The sequence below is a fragment of the Ceratotherium simum genome, chromosome 31, assembly GCF_057802395.1.
Source record: "Ceratotherium simum simum isolate JZ-2026a chromosome 31, ASM5780239v1, whole genome shotgun sequence".
NCBI lineage: Eukaryota > Metazoa > Chordata > Mammalia > Perissodactyla > Rhinocerotidae > Ceratotherium > Ceratotherium simum.
Genome location: NC_141930.1, coordinates 32,097,150 through 32,119,925, shown reverse-complemented (window position 1 = coordinate 32,119,925; position 22,776 = coordinate 32,097,150). Strand labels below are relative to the sequence as shown.

At 33.3% G+C, this 22,776-nt stretch overlaps 1 protein-coding gene across 3 annotated transcripts in view; it reads right to left on the bottom strand.

Annotated features, from left to right (window-relative positions):
- The window catches only part of RB1CC1 (RB1 inducible coiled-coil 1), a 94,213-nt gene that overhangs the window by 43,989 nt on the left and 27,448 nt on the right, over positions 1–22,776 (bottom strand). For all 3 annotated transcript variants that reach the window (XM_004435695.3, XM_014791529.2, XM_087420575.1), the window contains 7 exons: positions 22,102–22,228; positions 21,762–21,932; positions 16,281–16,483; positions 14,430–14,856; positions 8,575–8,745; positions 413–597; positions 57–243 (listed from right to left, as the gene is read on the bottom strand). In XM_004435695.3, coding sequence (XP_004435752.1) covers positions 57–243; positions 413–597; positions 8,575–8,745; positions 14,430–14,856; positions 16,281–16,483; positions 21,762–21,932; positions 22,102–22,228 — 1,471 coding nt within the window. The remainder of the gene's footprint in view (positions 1–56; positions 244–412; positions 598–8,574; positions 8,746–14,429; positions 14,857–16,280; positions 16,484–21,761; positions 21,933–22,101; positions 22,229–22,776) is intronic.

Genomic DNA, 22,776 nt, shown 5'->3' with positions numbered 1-22,776 from the left:
TCACACACCAATCATTAAGGCTCATACACAATTAAAATAGAATTCAACTTGCATACCTCCCTGTAGTGTTTTATGAACATTTTTCTCCTTACAACCTCAACAACAGCTAAGCAGTACATCTGAGGAACTGTACTAAGAGCTTCAACAATTTTGACTCTTTCTAAGAGCTCTATTACGAGGCGTAGCAAAGCTTGTAATTTCTCTCCATCTTGATCAGCATGAAGCATTACAAAGCAACACCACCTATAGAATGAAATCAAGACATACAAACTCTATAAAAATAATCTAATGCCAAGTTAATCAACCAATCAAGTATTTCAATATAGTGACTAGAGAAAATTACTCTATCACTTGGGAGAAATAAAAGCATCAACTCTAAACATCCTAAATTAGATATATTAGAATGACTTACTTTAGTCTGACATGTAGGTTATTTGCTAGTTCTTGTTTGGCAGTGGTACACTTCTGTTTAATATCCAACAGTTTTCTATGATTTTGCAACATAATCATCAACTGATTTGCATGACTCAGGCACAAATCAGGTAATACAGATGCATCCTTCAAGTTTTCAGCTCTCATCTGATTAGCTAAAAATCCCTTTGAGAGAAAATATTTTAAAGGATATTAACTTTGTTTTATGAAAGACATGAACATTCATTTAAGAAGAAAATCTTTATGTTAAACATGAACCGTCCTACTTTCAAACAAGATTTTAAAATCTCCCACTTTTCTGAATGTAGTAGATGTGTTCATAACAAAAGACTCAGAGTTTTTAAGAAATCTGTGCTCATCTAATTCTGTTCCATTTTCAGGCTAGAAAAAAAATGAAACCTAGGAAGATAAAGTAACTTATTTAAGGACACACTTCATAGCCAAATTAGAACTAGAACCTATATATCTACCCTCCCACTACAACAGCACGGGTCAGTCAGAGCATGACATTAAATAAAAAATGATCAATGATTTTAAGCCACGAAAAAACATAACTAATTTAATCTAACCAATGATATTCAATAGTATATGATATACCCCCCCCCAAAAAAACAATCAATTGACTTTGCACTATTTATGGAAAAGTCATTCCCCTCTCTAGCATTTGTGGACTATATTTTGTTCCACTGATCTGTGCTCATATCTTCAGAACAATGACTGAATTGTGTAATTTTACAGTACATTTTATTATTTCACAGGAAATATTAGACTTTTTCTTAGCTATCCTTACTCACTTATTATCATAAGTGGACTCTGCATATTTTGTTAAATACAGATTGTGTTTACTCTATAAATTAATTTAGACAGATGTGCCATATTTAAAATAGTCTTCCTCTGTACACTCAGCCAAACAAAAACTCAACAGCAAACACTTTAAAAAAAAAAGTCCAAAGACACTTTGATGAGGTTATTACTAAGTATTTTTATTGTATTTATAGGGTTTTTTTCCTACTCTATTTACTAAATAGTTAATATGTTATAGAAGTTTTAGGATTTGCACATCTATCTGACTGCCATACTTGCTACTGTAAATAATTATCTTTCTAGGGACCCTAGCACACCATCAGCAAAGGACAGCAAGTGTGTCTTCCTACATTCTGGTAGCTCTCACTCTCTCCTTTCTATTCCATGTTTCATGCTTTTCTAAATATCATGAAAATATTTAAATTTAAATGATGTGTATTAAAAGAAAGTCAAAACGGTTCAATATCTGAAAAATAAGGCAATTTCAATTTTATATCTTATTTTTCTTTCAATATGCTACACGTTCAACTATATATGTACTTTTTCTGTAATTCAATCTATTTAAAAATAACTTACTGCTTTTATCGCCTTTCTTAAAGTCTTAACAGGTTTTCAATTACTTTTTACTGAATCCAAGAAAAATTTAGACTCAATTCCCAAATCTAAATTCTAGAACACTAATAAAAGGATTTCCTGACACCAAAAGCACATATTTTATGTGTTGCCAAAAGAAAAGATGTAAATTTGTTTCCAATAAAATAAATTCTATATTTGTTAAATCATCCTCAGTATAATTTATACGAAACAGAAAACTCTTGATGTCATTTAGTACTAATATTTTTTATGTGTAAATAAGGTTAGCTACATGATCTGAAGTTTAAAAGAAAAATTTCACAGCAGACTGAGTGAAGATTGAGAGCAGAGCTTAAACTATACCATATCCTAATTCTGAATTTTGCTAGATTATCTAATAAGAATTAAATAATCATGGCAATATTATAAGAAAAGTTTAACTACTTGCTAGTTACTACAGTACTCACAACTTCCCTCAAGATGCCTTCTGTAAACTTCTAGTTTAGGAAGAAGATTCCCTGTTATTTTACTTTGCTGATAATCCTCAAGGATAAGAAGATGACTAGAGAAATAAGACATATTGAATAAATTTTCTGGACTCCAGTATTACAAAGCTTCCTAGGTTTGGTGAAGTTTCTCTGACAGAGCAGGTAGAAGGGTCTTCAAACATCCTCATAAATGTTGTGGTTTAAAAAAAATTACTCTCTCAAAGCTGTCTGAACTGGTCTTTATCATATAAGATGTTCAGATAATAAATCTCTTTCCATTATTTCTTCTCCCTGCTCTTTAATTAGGACTGCTTAGAAGATTTCATTACTATGTAAGTAGAATGAACAACACAAAATTTTAAGTGTTTATGCAAGATTTAAAATCAACTCCCAAAATTGACTGTCTGAATTTATCTACTTTCACCAACCACATTCTGAAGGAAATATTGATAAGCAAAGAAAATAACTGCAATGGAGAAAAAAAATAAGCAGTAACAAAACTAACCGATTAGACTTCTATAAATAATCAAATGTGACAGATACCAGACTAGACTAAAGAGAAGTCTAACATTTCTCAAACTCAAGGCAACACTAACCCAAATTCTTGTTCTATAAGGATTGACTGTGTACTTACTAAGTGTCAGGAACTGTCGTAAGGTATTTTGGATAGAGCAGTAAGGAAGATAGACTAGAGGCCTGCCTTCTTGGAGCTTATACTCTAAGAGAGGAAATTGTATAAAAAACATGTAATTGTTCAAATATAGTTATGACACAGGGGAAGTACAGCATGCTAAGAGAAAATAAACCTGATCTGATCAAGACTCCAAGATCAGAAAAAGCTGGTCTGCGGAAATGATATTTCTTAAAATCCCCTGGCAGCCAAACACAAAGATATAGGAGTGAAAACAGTCTCCAGTGGCCCCATACTACCTAACTTCAACAGGTTATCTCCCGTCTCTCATGAGCATAATCGTATTATTCATGAGAATAATCTTATTATACCCAATTTCTCTCACAGCCAGATTTACTCAGGCAAGCCCAGCTGTAATCCATCTACCTTAGGGCCGGCTCCCAATAAGTAACCAGGTCATCAAGATGATTTCTAAACACACTCATCTTAAGAAGTACATAGGGATACCAAGAAATATTCACCGAAGAATAATTAAATAAGTATTTAACAGCCTCTCATTGTCTAAAAGGACTATACTATTTCAGGTATCAAAATCAAAGAAAGGAAAATATTTTTAATAAGTAAGAATATTATCTTTAGTTAGGATAAGGTGTCCTAAAAGTTAAACTCTATGAGCTACTACTACAGTTTAAAACATTAGCAAAAGCTACACATAAATTAGGGGAAAGAAGATGTTTCTATATTCACAAGACATCAAAAACTATTTTTTTAATTTCTACATGAATAGTATAAGGGATGTCCACTGAATTTTATTTCAGTTTGGGTTCAAGAAGGTTTAAGGATCAGTCCTGGAAAGCAAACAAACAAGGCTCAAGTATAAAAGAAATGTTTCTTTTATTATTTTGATAAAATAAAAAAGTAATACTATTACCCCCTTCATCACAGCAACTATACTCCCAGAAAAATGACTTCTCCTTGTATGACAAAACTCTATTTGCTGAATCCAATGCAGCTTTTGAGGATAACATCGGCAATAGACTTTATAAAAAACAGGATCAAATGTAAAACCATTCAATGTGGCCTGACTGCAGTAGAAATATTAGCAATATTTTTTAAAAATCAAGTGATTTGCAGGAGCAAAGAAAGAAAATAGATTATCTAAGATAAGAGAATTGGAAGTTCTGGTTTATTCAACCTGAGAAACAGTTATAAAGAAATCTGGAGGGGCCGGCCCCGTGGCATAGTGGTTAAGTGCGCACACTCCACTGCTGGCGGCCCGGGTTCAGATCCCGTGTGCGCACCGAGGCACCGCTTGTCAGGCCATGGTGTGGCGGCATCCCATATAAAGTAGAGGAAGATGGGCACAGATGTTAGCTCAGGGCCAGTCTTCCTCAGCAAAAAGAGGAGGATTGGCATGGATGTTAGCTCAGGGCTGATCTTCCTCACAAAAAAAAAAAAAAAAGAAAGAAAGAAATCTGGAGATTTTAAAGGAATTATGGGTTCATAAAATTAAATATGAAAAAATAACTAATATATTTGAGTACATCAAAATTAAAAGTTTCTGTATAACAATCTTTATAATACTATCAACAAAGAAACAGTATATGTCTTACTCATAATAGAGGATTATCCAGACTATATATAATAAATTCTCACAAAAACATTACAATAAAGAAAATTTGGCAAATGACAATTCAGATGAAACATATGGCAAACAATGATAAAAGGAAAATTGCTCTTCTCATTAATTACTGGGAGTGTTGATTGATTTTTCCTTTATTTTTCCTTTTTCCTTTCCTTATGGAGCTACTAATTAATATTAAAAATGCACGAACAGCCTAGTCCAGCAATTCAATTATTACAGATTGTGCCTAAAGAAATACTAGAACATGCATGTAAAGATAGATGTATGGGGATATTAAAACAATGTTTGTAATAAGGAAAAATGGAAACAACCTAAATGACCATCAAAAGAAGTATGGTTAAATAAATTATGTTTGATTCATTCTATGGAGGGTTAAAAAAGAATGACATTGAAGAAGAAGCAAAAGATCAGGAATTCAGAGTTCTGTCTCTAGTAACAGTAGACTGTAACGTAAGGATAATGCAGACCAAGCTTCCTGTGGCATTGGAGATCTAAGAAAGCAGTGAGGAGTCAGGATCTAGCAGGAAACCTAGAGACGTAAGTTAGACAACTGGGAATGCTTTGCCCTAGAGACAACTGCTGATTCCTGAAGAGGACCCCAAAACTAAGAATAAGATCAGCAATCCTTCTGATATTCCCATGGAGCTAGGAAATAAAAAACTGGAGACCAGGGGCTGGCCCGGCGGCACAGTGGTTAGGTTTTTGTGCTCCGCTTCAGTGGCCTGGAGTCTGTTTGGATCCCAGGTGCAGACCTACACACTGCTCAGCAAGCCATGCTGTGGCGGTGTCCCACATACAAAAATAGAGGAAGATGAGCACAGATGTTAGCTTAGGGACAATCTTCCTTAGGCAAAAAGAGGAAGATTGGCAACAGATGTTAGCTCAGGGCCAATCTTTCTCAACCAAAAAAAAAAAAAATTGGAGACCAGTGCCAGCCAAGGGAAATGACAATGGAACATACTATGCACTACTACTCCAAAAAGCTATAGCCTAGGAATAAGAGTCTACAAAAGTAGACTGGTCATCACAAGGACTGGAGGACCAACTTGCAATCACCTAAATCTCTGACCTTGGACTAAGGTGATCTAAGATTGTAACTGCCCCTACCACAGGCCAGAAGCAAACAAATTTTCTCTAGAAGAAAATGTCATCCCGGGCTTCATATTTCTTTGGTTTTTCTTATCAAATATAATCAGGCACATGAAAAGACAAGACTATGTGAATTAAAACTATAAGAAACAAGAAATATACACAGACACACCAGCATAGATAACAGAGTTAAGAGATATAGACTTATTACTATATGCTTAACGTGATTAAAGAGATGATGAATAAGACGAATATCTTGGGAGACAATCCGAAACTAAACAAAAGAACCAAATTGAAATTATAGAGCTAAAAAATAAAGAACAAAAATAACAAATCAATAAATGGGTTTACTCACAGCTGAAAAAAGAATTAGTCTGAACTGTTAGGTCAAAAGAAAATATCTAGGGCTGGCCTTGTGGCCTAGTGTTTAAGTTCAGCATGTTCCGTTTTGGTGGCCCAGGTTCGGCTCCTGGGCACGGACCTACACCACCCGTCGGCAGTCATGCTGTGGCAGCGGCCCACATACAAAATAGACGAAGACTGGCACAGATGTTAGCTCAGGGCAAATCTTCCTCAGAAAAAAAAAAGAAAATATCAGAACGAAGCACAGATAGATATAATGCCCGAAAATACAGGAAACAAGGGTAAATGGAAAAGATGAAGTAAAAGGTCTAATACATGTGTAATTGGAATCAATGAAAGAGAAAGTAAAAAGAAGACAAAGACAAGATTTGAAGAGAAGCTGATCGGGAATTTTCCCAAATGATATTAACTCTTTAAGCCACAGGTCCAAGTAGTACTACAAGCCCAACGCAGGAGAAATACAAAGAAAGCTGCACCTTGTCATAATCACAGTAAAACTGCTAAAAACCAAACCAAAGGCAAAGTGCTAAAAGTACATTGCTAAGAGCCTACAATTCTACATCAAAAGAAAATATCTTTCAGAAATAAAGGTGATTTAAAGAGATTTTCAAATGATAAAAACTGAATTTGCCACTAAAAGAAAATACTAAAGGATATTTTAATGTATATTAGACTATAACACATCAAGGATGCATGTATTACTTAAAAGGAAAAAAGCTAATAGGGGGACAGACTAATAAATAATTAAAAATAAAATAACACAATTTTTAAAATAAAAATAACCCAAAAGGCAAAAGCAGAAGAAAAAAAAGGACACAGAATTGAAAGAAAAATAGAAGGAACATCAGAAATGACAGATTTAAAGACAAATACTCAGTAATTACCTTAAATAAGTGGACTAAATGTTCCAATTAAAAGATTTCTCAACTTATTTTGAAGCCATCATATCCCTGATGCTAAAACTTGACAAATACATAACAAATGAAAAATATATACAAACAAGTCAATATAATTCAGTCTGCCAATATATTAAACTAAATCCATGGGGCTGGACCCGTGGCATAGCGGTTAAGTGTGTGCGCTCCGCTGCTGGCGGCCCAGAGTTCGGATCCCGGTCGCGCACTGACACACCGCTTGTCAGGCCATGCTGTGGCGGCATCCCATATAGAGTGGAGGAAGATCGGCATGGATGTTAGCTCAGGGCCAGTCTTCCCTCAGCAAAAAGAGGAGGATTGGCATGGATGTTAGCTCAGGGCTGATCTTCCTCGTACACACACACACACACACACACACACTAAATAAATAAATAAATAAATATTAAAAAAAAAAAACTAAATCCAAAAATACATAAAAAAAAAAAAAAAGACAATATATTATGATAACATTGAGTTTATCCCAAGAATCCAAGGATGGTTCAATATTAGAAGTAGAATGTAACTTTCTTAATCTGAGAAAGGGTTTCAGTTAAAAGAAGGAGAATTAAAAAACTACTACAAACATTATAATGCTGGAACGTTGACCAGTTTTTACAGATCAGGAATTAAACAAGGACACTCACTATCAGATCTACTCAGCATTGTACTGGGGTTCCTGTCAGTGCAAAAACACAAGATAAAAAAATTCAGTTCACAGTAATGTAACTGGGATCCAAAATAAAGAGAGAAAAGGACAGAGTCTGGGAATTAAAAGATGAATTCAATTAGGAAACTATAAAAATGCAATGAATATTGTAAACTTATTTAAAATAAGGACAAAGCAAGGCTATACACATTTATCTACCTACACCACACTGTATATACTCTGCCATGCGAGTGAAATAAAACATGTGTACCCATTAAAATGATTATTCATATGTTCTTATGAAAGAACATTTAGAGGGAAAATACCAGCAAAGGAAAGCTAAACTAGAAAAGTGTGTGTTAGTCAAGATAAGTCAACTCTTCTGCTACAAGATGTTTTACCAGAGTACTTGCTAGGGTGGGTGGAAGACAAAGCAGTTATGAATTAAAGAAAATCACCACTGTGGAGGAAAACATTTAGGTTAACCACTCTTCTCAATTCCATCACCTTCTTTTGGTTATAAATCTAATTTAATGCAGTGTTCCAGGAACTTTGTTATTAAATTAGACCTAAAAAATAAGTATTAGTAAAGTCTTTTAAGATTTCATATTTTCCTTCCGTCTTTCATAAATTTCATTTGTTTTTTATTCCCTTTAGTTTTTTGAGGGGTGAGCAGGAGGTATTCAAATGTTTAGTACAATGACTGTTTTACCATATTCTTTCAACATGTTTCCCCCAGATGCTCACAGCACTTCCCTGGTTTATCTTTCAGTTGGCATCTAAAGTAGCCTCGGCTCACTTTATTTTATCAAACCTTAACATTAAGTATATACCTTCTTCTTTATTATGTGAAACACTAATACTGCCTTAAGAATATCGAAGGATGAAGTGAAAACATGGTGCAGAGCAAATTGATACTGCACATAAAATACCTGTAGAGAAAAACTAAAAATTCCTTTTCCTGAGAGAAGTTTCAAGAAAATAAATACCTGAGCAAGTTCTTTCTGTTCATTCACCAGTCGGCCACAGCTAGCAATCATCTGGTCCAGGGCATAGAGCCGATCTTCAAGCCCTTTGATGGCTTTCATATTCTGATTATCAAGTTTGGCAATAGTTTGACGGCACTCTGCTATAAATGGTCGAATAATCCTTGGATCAAGCTAAATGTCAAGAAAACACATATGAATGAAATTTTCATTAAGTAGTTTAAAATATATTTCACACTACTTTGATACACAGCTTCAGAGAAAAAAAGTAATAGAGAAAAACAAAGAAAAGCAAAAGCATTGGAAATCTAAGTTATATTTCCCCAAGAAGGTCAAGAACAGATTATGTTAATAAAACACCATTATTACTGATTATATGGGAATACATAATTAATATAGTTCCAGGAATTACACCTTTAAATCAACGCCACAATTTATTCAATTCTCAATATCCCACAGAAAATATTATTTCCAAGGTCTTATGAAATAAAGCAGCGTTAAAACACATTCTTTGGTCATTAATTGTCTTATCAATCTAACTTTCCTCTAAAACACATTAACATCTTCAAACTTACCTTCCTTGTGGAGATATCTTTATTCTATCTCTAGTTCCTCAAGGAATCTGCTTGTTAGCTACACTTACTTACTCTTCAATCTCTCCTGTTTCCTGGCTTTAATTCTACAAATTTTCTGGAATTCACGGAAACTAAAAAATTTCCCTCAACATTGTTCCCATTTTCCTTGAAAGTATACTTTATACTGGCAGTCTTTCTGTACACACTTTCCAAAAAAACCATTTGGCCTAAGATCACTAATGACTGCGCTCTACCTGAGGTTCTTTTTTGTTTAGCACTGAAGACAACCTTTTCCAAGCTCTACAGCATTACCTCTGCTGGTTTCTTCACAGTATCTTCTTTGGCTCTTTTTCCTGTCTAATCCATAAATATAGATGATTTAGAAGGACACTGTGCTTAGCCCATTTTTGCTATTCCTTTATATAATTTCAGCATTAAGCATAACTTCTATGGAGATAACTCCCAACCCTTTTCAATTCTTGATCCTTCTCACATATTTTCCGTCTGTGTTTCTGACTGCTTGCTAATATCTCCAGGAGGACATCAACCATGATATCTTCCATTACTAACTCATTATAGTTGAAAACCCTTTGAATAGCAGTGGAGCATTGTCTGATACAATGCCAGAAGGAGAAGGGATGGTGTAAAAAAGACTAAGCAAGATTCCACTCTGCTGTACACAGGGTTGCTAGGAGTCAGAATCGACTTGACAGCACTAACAACAAATAGTTATCTCCTTTTGAAATCCTTAAATTGCTTCCTTCTGCACACAACATCATCCAAAAAACACAGTAAAGGCTTCAGTGATCTGATACCAGTAAATCCTTCCAGGCCTACCTTCTTTTCAAACTGAATGAATTGCCTATTACATCCAGACAAACCCTGTGTTCTTCTAGCTCTGATCCTTGTTCACACTGATTGTTCTGCCTACCTGTTTAAGCCCATCTCTGCCTCTATGTAACGGTTCTAGTCAAATAACTACCTCCTTCATGACACCTTCCCTGATCTCTACAGTCTCTACAAATGGTAAATTATTTAATTTACATACAGTGTCTGGTACACAGAGAACATACAAAAGCAGTTAAAACTGAACTACTCTGTTGTTATTATCAAGAATCCAGTGCAGTTAATAAGACGCTGCATTTCTAACACCATGAAAAAAGTTAATAGTGCCATTATTTAAATATAAGAGAGACTTGCTTTCGCACAATATTAACTATAACTTGTGCATATGTGAATATTTTCTCACTTTTCTCAAAGTTGTGGTAACTCAATCCAATGTGCACATATTTCCAATCCCAAGTATTATACAAACCAAAGACTAGCTATCAATCATTAACATGATAAAAGGTCAAAAAAGACGACTAAAATAGATTCAAATTTTCAACTTGTGCAAAATTATAACTATACATAAACTTAACACAGTAATAATTCAAAGAAGAAAAAACAAACCCAAAACCAGGTCTCAGTATTAGGATGTTTCTGTATTTCATAATTCACTGAAAGTATAATACAACTACACTGAGCATGGAAGAATATTTTGTTACTCACTGAATACAGGTTACACAACTTGACCTCCTAAAATCTTGTTCTACTTAATATTTTATTCCCTTTGTCCACAGGTAGTGAAAATTAAAATTTCCAAGTAAAGTCTCTGAAGACATTTTTTAAATTATGTATTTTAAACCACAGAATTATATTAATAATCATTTAGCAAATTTCCAATAATTAAACAGTGCTACACTTGTTTTTTACTCTTGGGCTCTTTCCTTGACATCTACAAAGATTAAGACTATTGTTGACTTAGAGGAGAACAAACTATAAAAAGTTTCTCACCCTCTCCATTCTTCCCACTCCAGCTCTAAACCTGTCCCCACTGCACAGAACAAACAATAATATTCCAATAAGATCACAAATCTCCTGGATGAAACATGAAGATGAGATTCAATAAATTATGCTAGCATTATTCTGGACAGCTTAGAAATGAGCTAAATGCACATGTTTCTAATTATTAATCATCAGATATACAAAGCAGTTTGTCTTTTGTAGTATAATTTGAAATAGAACATCCAAGAGTTGTTCTAACATGAACACACTGCAATCTAAGAAAATATGTGAGTATACAGAAATGCAGCAACAAGTCTAAATTTTTCTTGATATATGAGAGGAAGAACTAAATAGTTCATGAAATTAGCATCAATCCACACAAATACTATAAAACAGGGGATTCAAATGACTTATTATGGATGACAGAGGTAATAAATGAATGACAGTGCCAGGATTTGAGTGCTCATGATTCCAAATCTTAAGCAAGTTCCATAATACCTATGTCTTGACTAATTTCTTGAAAGAGATATTTGACTTTGGCAGTTGGAAACATGTTACAAATACTGCTAAAATTGGGATTAGTCTGTAAAAATGATAGCTTTAATCAGAATTTGCTTTTATACAAGAACATCAACATCAACACGGGGCACATTTTTTAATTACTACATTGGCAAACAGCACTACTGCTATCAGATAATCAAGCAGGTAGCTGTAATAAATGTGAGACAAAAAGAAGGCATCTCTGACGAGAAAGATAAATCCCATACTCAGTTCAATCAATCTTTAGAAATGCCACTAGTAGTATCAAGAATAAAACTACCTGGAGAGGAGAAGAATACTAATCTAATAAAAACATCATGGCAAAGAGCTATTTATTATGTGGTATATCCCATTAGCAGAACATCCTGTTATTGTGTAAAATACAAGCAAAAACACATGAATTCTTCAAAATGAATTTGCGTTGCTTTTGAGTAAATACTATTTTTTTAATCTAATGTCATGTGCAACTGATGAGCGTGCTATATTATAGGCTGTATTTTAAGTCATGTTAACTAATTTTATAACAAATGAAAGTTTACATTTTGCTTTCCCAATATAATGGCCATGTAAAATATCACAAAGACTTTAGATATTGTTGCTGTCCTATGAAAGTAACCATCAACCTCTGAGAAGTCAACAATGTGATGCCCTAATAATAATACTATAGCTAACTTCTGTTTTCTGTAGTTATAAATTCTTGTGAATTTTCATTAGGCCAGAAAAGGATCACTGTTTATTCCCTCTTGTCATATAAAGTGAATAAAACTTAAGGCTCTGCTAGATTTCATTTAAATACGCAAACACAAAGCCAATTTCCAGTCCTTTAAAAAAGCAGTTCTCAGAGTTGACAGCCTTATTCTTAGACTCATGAGAAATTATCAAAAAAAAATGCACTTCAATCATTCTATTCACAATCATGTGGCTGATCTTCCACAATCACAGAGGGAGTTTTTAGGCTACTAAAATGTCAATAGTTTAAACAGGAACACCAGGAGTCGGCACCATAGCATAATTGTTAAAGCCAGCGCACTCCGCTTCAACAGCCCAGGTTCACGGGTTTGGATCCTGGGAGCAGACCTACACCACTTGTCAAGCCATGCTGGGGCGGCAACCCACATACAAAATAGAGGAAGACTGGCACAGATGTTAGCTCAGAGAGAATCTTCTTCACCAAAAAAATAAATATATACATAAATAAATAAATAAATACACAAGAACACTAGTTTTCATTCATATTTAGCAGTAATCATTGCATAATATATTACATACTTTCCTGCCCTGGCAAATTTCTTTCTCTGATAACAAATAATAAATGGGCAAAATGAAATGCCTACTCTAAAGGAAGTCATCCAGGAAATGGATATTGAAAGAATTAAGAAGCAACCCAGAATTTATTTTTACAAGTTTTCCATTTTATTGTCCTACAACTTAAACAAGAAAAGTATGTGTTATTTTCCAGGCATCCCAGACAATGTGCTGCCTTTCTCTCAATAATCAATTAAAGATCAAGTCTCTTTTCCAATCGAGTGCCCTTTTAGAAAAGTTTATTCTGCCCATTATCTTGAGACAATAGCAGCCTTCAAAATACTGTTTCATCTCTCTGCATCACTGACACATGTGCCCCATCAACTTCCTTTCTGGCTTCAAAGATTTTCTATCAGTTTATGGATCACATTTGAAGATGTATTTATTCCCCAGGTTTAAAAGTTTTTGTAAGTGTATTTGGGGGAGAACTTCATCCAAAAAACAAGCTCACTATAATTACAAAATACAACTAAAAACACAATGCCTAAGTCTTGAATTTTAAAATATCTCAGGCAGATGCAGTATTTAAAATTTCTTCTTTTAAATGTCAAAAAGAGGGGTCAGCCTGGTGGTGTAGCGGTTAAGTGCACACGCTCCACTGCGGCGGCCCAGGGTTCACAGGTTCGGATCCTGGGCAAGCACCGACGAACCGCTTGTCCAGCCATGCTGTGGAGGTGTCCCACATAAAGTAGAGGAAGAGGGGCACAGATGTTAGCCCAGGGCCAATCTTCCTCAGCAAAAAGAGGAGGATTGGCATCAGATGTTAGCTCAGGGCTGACCTTCCTCACAAAAAAATAAAATAAAATAAATGTCAAAAAGAGGTTCCTTCTAGGGAGATGGTGGTTAGAAGGAGGCACATGGGAATTTTCTGGGAGATGGAAATGTTCAATATCTTCTTTTGGGTGGTAGTTACTCTATGAATTAACCACTCAAGACTTGTATATTTCACTGAATGTAAATCATCTCAGTGTAAAAAAAATTTTTTTTAACTGTAAAGTAAAAACAAAATTATATCTTTAATATTTTTCAAAAAAAAAACCTTGAAAGCACTATAGCATTTGTAAATGTGAACATCTTACCCATGATTAAATTAATGTAAGAAAAAGGGTAGGCTAGAAGTGGCCAAATATTGTCATTTTGCCTATTTACTTATATTTAGAGAGCGTCCAGAACTGAAGGCACAGAAATGAAAAATAACAAGACTGTTCAAGTTTTACCTAGCAGATGAAAGAGTCTAACTGTAGTAACAAATTAAAGAATAGGAGATAAGAAAACACCCAAGCAATATTACAGGGTCAGGAAAAAAAATATTTCAAAGTACTACTACCACCAAAACTATCACTGTTTGAGTGGACGCTTCAAGGATATGCATTGCAGTAGAAATTTTACCTATATTATAAACCTTCACAAATTTATTATCAATTCATAAATAAGGTTACAAATTAAATGATTTGATTTGTCCAAGGTCATAAATTTGCTTACGAAGTTTCAATCCAAGGTTCATTATTTCTACTATAACGCCCATTCTCTCATTAATAAAATGTTTAGTAAAAAGAACATAATTTCAAGTAGTTAAAATGACAGAAGAAATACCAAATTAATATTACTTACCCTGCTCATGGAATCAAAGCACTTCCTGACCAATGATTCCACATCATTTGGTCTATCTTGAACATTTATCCAGTCTAACAAAGAAACATTAAAAAAAGGTAGATCACCGTCTTTAGTATCTACTGAAGTTTCATCGGACTGGACAGTACTTTGACAAGATTCCCTAATTTCTTTTTTACTTTCAGAATCTGTGGTATCTGAGGATACATGTTCCACTGACTTGTGAAATGAGGTTAACAAGGATTTGTTAGTTGTTCTAGGCATATCAGGAGAGAGCACCAGTTCAGTGGAGGTTTTCATCTCGGCCTTTTCTGAGCCTTCATGTTCAGGTAAAGAATCCAGTCTTCCCAAACATTCCCTGTAACTATGTCTGGTTAGGCACTCCAACAGCGGAATCTTGGCCATTACTGAAACCGCAGTTCCTAAACTTAAAATACAAAAGATCTGTTAGTAAAATAATGGTTCTGCTCCAGTTAGAGATTAGCATTTTGAAAGAAATAACATTTTATTATTACACACACAATCTTACCACCTCTCTATTACATTATACATGTATAAAGTAGTCTACGAAGTGTTCTTTAAAAGAAACCTAGTAAGATGGATACAGAAAGATATCATAAACACAGTAATATCCCACTCTAAAGTAAACGTAGCAAGTTTATACTAAACAAGTAGACACTGGTTTTTATCAAACCTTAAGGTATAAAAATTCAAATTTACAAAATGATTTACTATATCAGTCCCTTAAAGTTTAACTTTTTGTTTCTAAGTCAATCAAGTATTTTTGATATACTGAAAGCAGAGGATAAAATTAACAATCCTATTAAAGATTAACATTAACTCTTGCATTCATCACACCCTGAAATAAACAGACAGACAGGTAGATGTATGTTGTCAAAAGGCAAGGGGAAAAGGTGAAATTGTGATAATTTGACTTCTGTAAAAACATATGTAAAATGATTCAGGCTCCTACATTAAATTAACGTATTTGAGAGAACTCTCCAAAAAAACAATTTCTTGAAAAGGTTATTATAAAAACTTTTAAAAGCTCTTTCTAGTTTTAATTAATCATTCCCTTCCTTCCCAAGATTTGTCCCATTGTCAACTTAAGGCCAAAATCTAAATATTCATACCACAAAACAGAGAAACTTGAATTAATAAGGTTCACTTGAATTACAAAAATAGAAAAAAAGAAAAGAGAAAAAGAAAGAATACGCTACACTTCCCTCCAATTGAAGTTAATAAAAAAATATACACAAAAACAGAGCAAAAAAATGAACACAAAAAATTGAAAGAATACACACAAAAGGCTACATTCATGCTGAATTATTGCTATATTTTTACATTCCTTATAGCCCTTTTAAAAAAGAACCAGTGGGTAGCAGATGTGCTTATATGTAAAGAACCAGAAAAACATCTAAATGAGAGCTAGAACACAATGGCTTTTTTCCATCTTAGCAAGCCTCTATCATGTGGCAATATTTAAAAAGGAAAATAAAATTTTCCTTGATTGCCTAATGTTTGAAAACGCTTCCATTTCCATTAGATGTGTTATTTTTACATTTTGCCTTTACTTTGTTAGAAAGTTGGTAGCAAGGCAAGGAGGAGGCAAAGACTCTTGGGTTTATAAGTGATTTCAAAAGTATTCTGAGCCTTTTACATACAGAAAACAACACGAGAAGAAGAAACGTGGGCGATCCATAAAATATGTGGTAGATAAAACTGACCATAATTTTCAAATTTTAGAGTCCATAAAAGTCCCAAAAAATGACCCTCAATTATAATAAATATACAGCCTATTAAAGGTATTTTAAACAAACATCTTATTATCCATTTTAATGGCAAACATACTGAGTAAGTTTTAACTTGATGTCTTCTATGGATTGCAGATAATTTGAATAAATACTTTCAAACTTGAAAAGTAGCTTTTGGTATGAATTTGAACAGTCCTCCAGATTGGCCATGATTGCAGCCCAGCCTTGGTGTTGAAGATGTTCATCATGGACCAAACCTTCACAGAAAGAGCAAAGTTTCTTGGCAACTTCATACATTTCCTATATTAAAAAAGAAGAAACTAATGATAAAAGAAGGTAATGTTTCTGTGCACGTTTGCATATGTGTACTTACACATACGCATGAGTGCATTCTAAACACATTTCAAAGAAAGCACTGTTAGAGGAGTGTTTTAGTTTAGTGTATTGTTCCTGCTTGTTGTGATAATGAGGAGGAAGAGAAACTCCCAACTCATTGCTGCTGGGAGCATATATTGGTAGAGCATCCATAGAGGGCAATTCAGCAATAACTATCAAAAGTAAAATAGTATCTATCGTTTGGCACAGTGATTCCTCTTCCAGGAATTTATCCTATAAAAGCTGAAACAAAGAACACTAAAAGGTTATTTATTTCAATACTATGAAATGAAATGGAAACAAACTTCAACGTCTATCAAGAAATCATTTACATCTATACAATGGAATTTATATAGGATTATATAAGATGAAATATCTTTACATACAAAGATATGGAAAGATGAATATACAGCATTAAACTTAAAAGGCAAGGTGATGGATTCATAAAGTGAATTTTCTATTTTTATACAATCATATAAAAAATCAATTACAGGTGACCTACAGATCTAAATGTGAGAGATTTTTTAAAAAGATTGTGTGTGTCTGTGGGGGAGGCAGGGGAGATAGCATACCAGATATATTCCAGGGCCTCTACATCGGCTGTTCCTTTCATGTCTTTGAGATAAGCAAACATTTCTTAAATAAGACCCAAGAGAAAGACTATTGATAAACTGGACATTAAACTAAGAATTTCTATTCATCACAAGACACCATTAGTTGAATGAAAAGGCAAGCCACAGGATGGCAGAAGACATATTCAACATACAAAACTTGCAACGAAGAGATTATATGAAAATTATATGAAGGCACTTATAAATCAATTAGAAATGTATTAGCAACCCAATACAGAATAATCAAGAAACTAGAAGAGTAACTTCACAAAAAGCATATACAAATGTCTCATAAATGTATGGAAATCTCATTTTGTTAATTATCAAAGAAATACAAATTAAATCACAATGGCCTACCACTACACACACCCATCAGAATGACTAAAATTAAAAGTACCAAGAAAACCAAGTATCAGTGAGTTTGCTGAGCAAGTAGAACAAGGACACACTGCTGGTGGGAATATAAATGGATAAAACCACTTCAAATAATATTAGCAGTATGTAAAGTTGAAAAGAGGCACACTCAAGAGAAATGCAAAAGGTGCATCAAACAGTGTACAAGAATATTCACAGCAGCTTCAGTCCTAACAGTTTAAAACCGAAAACAATCTCAATATCCATCAATAGTGGAATAAACTGTGACATATACAATGGATTACTAAAGGCAATGAATACAAACCAGTAATACATGAATCTCAGAACATAATGCTGAGTAAAAGAGGCTGGGCACAAAAGAAAACAAACTACATGATTCCACTTATTTAGAGTTCTGAAAGAGGCAAAGTAATCTGTAGTTTAGAAGGCAGGATACTGGTTAACTTACATAAGGAAGAGAGATGATTACTGAAAGGGAGAAAGAATGAAGTAGGGCTTCCGGACTGACACCATATTTTAAAATTTGTGTTCACTTGGTGAAAAGGCACTAAAGATTAATGTACAATTATGATTTGTGCATTTTCCAATATGTATATATCTCAACAAATAAAATCTATTATTAATTTTACCAGTGAAAGTAACTGAGTCCAAGGTCACACCACAAGCAACTGCAGTGACCAGATTTAAACTTGAGCAATCTGACTCTAGAGACTACGCTCTTGACTGTTAAATTACAGCACCTCTAATTCCTTATATAATGGATTCTCTGAACTATGTCACTGTTTTGGTTATAGTAGCTTTTGCATGCGTTTTAAAATTTGAGAAGATACATTCCTCTCTCCACCTTTCATTCTTTCTCATAACTTTCTTGCCTATTCCTAGGCACTGATCCTTCCACATGAACTTGAAGTCCATTTTACCGAAACAAAACAAAAAAACCCAAAGGTCCCCCTCACCGTCCTAGACAAAAATGTTTCAGCATGGCAATTTTAACTATAATTCATTAAGTTCATCAATATATACATACATATTAAGAATGTGATCATGAATATTAAGAATTATATTAAGAATATGTCTTTTCATTTGTTTATAATTTGTTTTATGTTCTTGAATAGAATTTTACATAAATTTTTTTGTTACTATTGAGATTACAATATATTTTCCATTTCTATTCCAAAGCAGGGCCAGCACAGGGAAATCCAAATAACATTTATCACATATCCAGTCACCTTACCCAAATTCCTTCTAATAGGTTTTTATTAAATTCTCTTGAATTTTCCAAATATGCAATCATATCATCACCCAAAACGGATGTTTTTCACTTCTTTTCCATTAATTTCACCATTTATTTCATTTTCTTATTTTAGTACATTTCCCACAAGCTCCAAAAGAATACTAAATTGATTGTTCCTGATTTATGCAAAACTGGCTCTAGCAATTCACTGATCTGAAAGTTTATTATTTCATATTTGGTCAAGTCTCCATTACACTTATTTTATTTCCATCTAGGGCTATTTTATTTATTAGGAACAGCCGCTGAATTTTAACAAACGCCTCTCCTGGACAATATTAATATGACTCTATATGTTTTTTCCTGTAAAGTATTAATGATTGAGGCAATTAATTACACTAATACATTTCCAAATATTGAACCATCCTTGCATTCTTATAATATATACTCTTTGCTATTAATATATTATTTTTTTGATACTCTTCCGGGTTTTATCTATGAGGAAAAAAGAGAATATTCTGTATTTTCAGAATACAGCATATTAAATCTAGTTCACAACAGCCCTCTGATTATGAAAGATGTATTAAAATTTCCCTTTTTCAAAATTATTGTTGTAAAATACACTTAAAATTTGCCATTTTAACTCATTTTTAAGTGTACAGTTCAATAGCATTAAGTCATTCGCATTGCTGCACAACCATTACCACCATCCATCTCCAGAATTTTTTCATCAGCCCAAACTAAAATTCTCTATCCATTAAACAATTAACTCAATATTCCCCTCACACTCTAGCCCCTGGTAACCAAAATTCTACTTCCTGTGTCCATGAATTTGACTATTCTAGGTACCTCATATAATTAGGATCATACAATATTTGTCCTTTTGTGTTTGGCTTATTTCACTTAGCATACTATCCTCAAGGTTCATCCATGTTGTAGTTCACATCAGAATCTCCTTCCTGTTTCAGGCTGAATAATATTCCATTGTGTGTATATACCATATTTTCTTTATCCATTCATCCGCTGATGGACATTTAGGTTGTTTCCGCCATTTGGCTATAGTAAAATGATGCTGCTATGAACACTGGTGTACACCATTATGTTTCATTAAATTATTTTCATTAAGCCTGTGCTGATAGGCAAATACAGATTTGACTTATCTTTTTCACAAATTAAAGCTTTTATTATTAATTTCACTTTGTTCTGTTTAATGCTTTGTCTGTCAAATATTAATTTTGCCCTTTTTACTTTTTCTACATTTATCTACTAGTTTTGTGCATATCTTTCTATTTAATACTTCAGCAACTTGTTTTAACTGTATTTATGATGATATAGTTGTGTATTTTTAACTATATCATAAAATTTATCTTTTAGTAAGGAAAAAGCTGGCTAAATTAATTAAAAACCAATATATTGGACTGTATTAATCTCATTGTTTTATGTTTAGTATTCACTTTAACTTATTGTTTCTATTATATCCTTTCTAGAGTTTTGCTAGACTAATGAAGTTATTATTCATTCCTAGTTCTTCTCTTCTACTCTTTATGCCCTCTCTTTTCTAATTTTGTCTTGATCCTTGCCTGGATGAAACCTTTAGAATTCTGTAACTTCTCACCTTGCATCACTAAATATTGCCAGAATTGTTTATTTCTAGATTAAACCTCTTTCTCACCTATTTCATTTTTCAACCTTTTTAATATAATACATGTTAACATCATGCCTTTGTTTAATCAAGTTTTATTTGTTCTTTTGATTTCTCTCTAATCACTTAAAAATTATATATATCCTATTTGGTTCTCCTTTAGTTTTATATCTAATATTATATTTTTCTATTAGCAAGTAGTCTCTATATTTTTTCAACCAAATCAAAAGTTCATTACTTTCTAAATGGCATGCGATTGTGTAGCCTAAAGTTTTATTAGTTTATCTGCATACTAATATTCTTGCTTTGTTAGTAATCAGAAAACAAATCCTAAAGGGCTCCATTATATAAATTCAGTTTACAAAATTTGTGTTTTTTTAAATAATTTTGTCTTCTCAAAAACATTTCTGGACTCTTCAATGCTTATTAAATATGTTCCAGAAAGATGAGGCTCTTCTCTTTTTATGTTGTATCCTATACGGAAAATGGGGTAGTTTAACAAACGTATATACTACATTAAAACAAACTGCTAACAGATTTACTAAAAAGAGCAAATGTTAACACTAAATAATTTATTATTTTTATTAATTTGTTTATTTTTATAAAAGGTAAATACTGTTATTTGGTTGATTCTAACAGATAACAGTTTTTCATGTCTGAAAGCAAAATGTGTCTTACTAACGACAGTTTAGAGCCAATATTACAGAAGAGCACTAGCAAGTCAAAAAGCAAAACCAAATGACTGGGAAACAATCCACAGGGATTGCAAGCAGCAATACAAAAATGGATTGGAAAGAAACTTGGTGCTCCTCCAGGACCTAAATGTGGATATGGGAAATGAATCAAACTTTTAGAGTTATTTAAGCTCTCTTTGTCTACGTCTACTCTAACATAGGTACTTTATTGATAAAAGCAATGTTCAAAAGTCATTACCTGCACACCATCATCTAGAAAAGAAGTTGAACAAATCATGTTTAAGATAGCTGTTCCACTCTAGGATCTTGTAATTGTTTGCAAATGTAGAATGACTAACAATTTATGGGCCTGAAACAAAAACCAGACATACTAACCACAAAATATTTCTTCAAAAAAGTTTGTTATTTTTCATGTTTTGGGCATGCTTCCTCTGTAATTTATACTATACTGCTATTTAGATTTGAATGCTTTTAGGAGCAATCAATTCTTTAGATCGTTCACTGATGCCAAATAAGCTAAAAGTTCATGAAAATATTACCAAGTATATGAATAAGACATCATTTTGTTAAATACACCAAATTTTACTTTTAAGTTGTACTACACATAAGTAAGTATTATATCCTCAAAAAATAACTGTTTATATCTTACCACTGCAAGTTGTGTCCTTGAAGCAACAGTGTGAAAAACTGCAGGCATCATAAGAGACTCTTCAACTTTTATTTCCATGTCATTTTCTGTTGAAAAGGTAGTTTTAGGAATAGCAGGTGGACGATCACATAAGATCATTTCTTTGTTAAAAAGAAAAATTGGATTTGTGTCCTATAGAAGTAAAAATGCAAGAAAAACCTGAAAATGTTACAAATACTGAATATGCACATTGCCCTCAAGATATAAAGCAAATAAACCTTACTTCCAACTGCTGAGTTCCCACTTCCCTCTCTGATGTGAGTTGGAGCACACTGATATGAAAGGACTCCTGGACACCTACCGTCCCAGCACTGTAGGTGCACACTCTTCGATCTGCTGCCATGCATTCTCCTCCATTGACCACCAGGACCTGGTGCTGAATAGCAATCTTGTATTTGCTATGAATGGCATGCTTAAGGTCTGCCACACTTTTAAAAAGTAAAGGCAAAAAAGTCAGTTATTTACATTTGCTCAATGACAAACTTTTTTATTATCAAAGTAGCACTATATAAAAATATCTAATAGAGAAATGAATTTCACTCAAAAATATTCCCCCAAAAAGCAGTAAAAAATGTAAGCTTTTTGTTTTTGGAATTGGATACCATAATCAACTGGTGGATCTTAGGTGAATAAATCACCCATGTGCCACAGCTAAAAGTAAGTCTATGAAGCATAGGCAGTAGACACATTTATTTTTGTGCTTTTTATATAACATAGCAAAGGAATATGCTCAAATTAGCATCAGGTCTGTTAAAATCCTCAGAACACAGGATGTGTGTTAAAATCTCCACATCACATTACACAAAAATACATAAGTCTAAACCATATAAAAATTGCTTCCTTTTCCCATCTTTCAAAAAAATCGTTCCTTTACAGGTAAAATCATATTTAATAAAAATTAGAACTTTTTCAAAAGAAAATAATTTCAAAATTCCATTTTTAAAACTAATATTATTTATTGCACAAACTATAATGT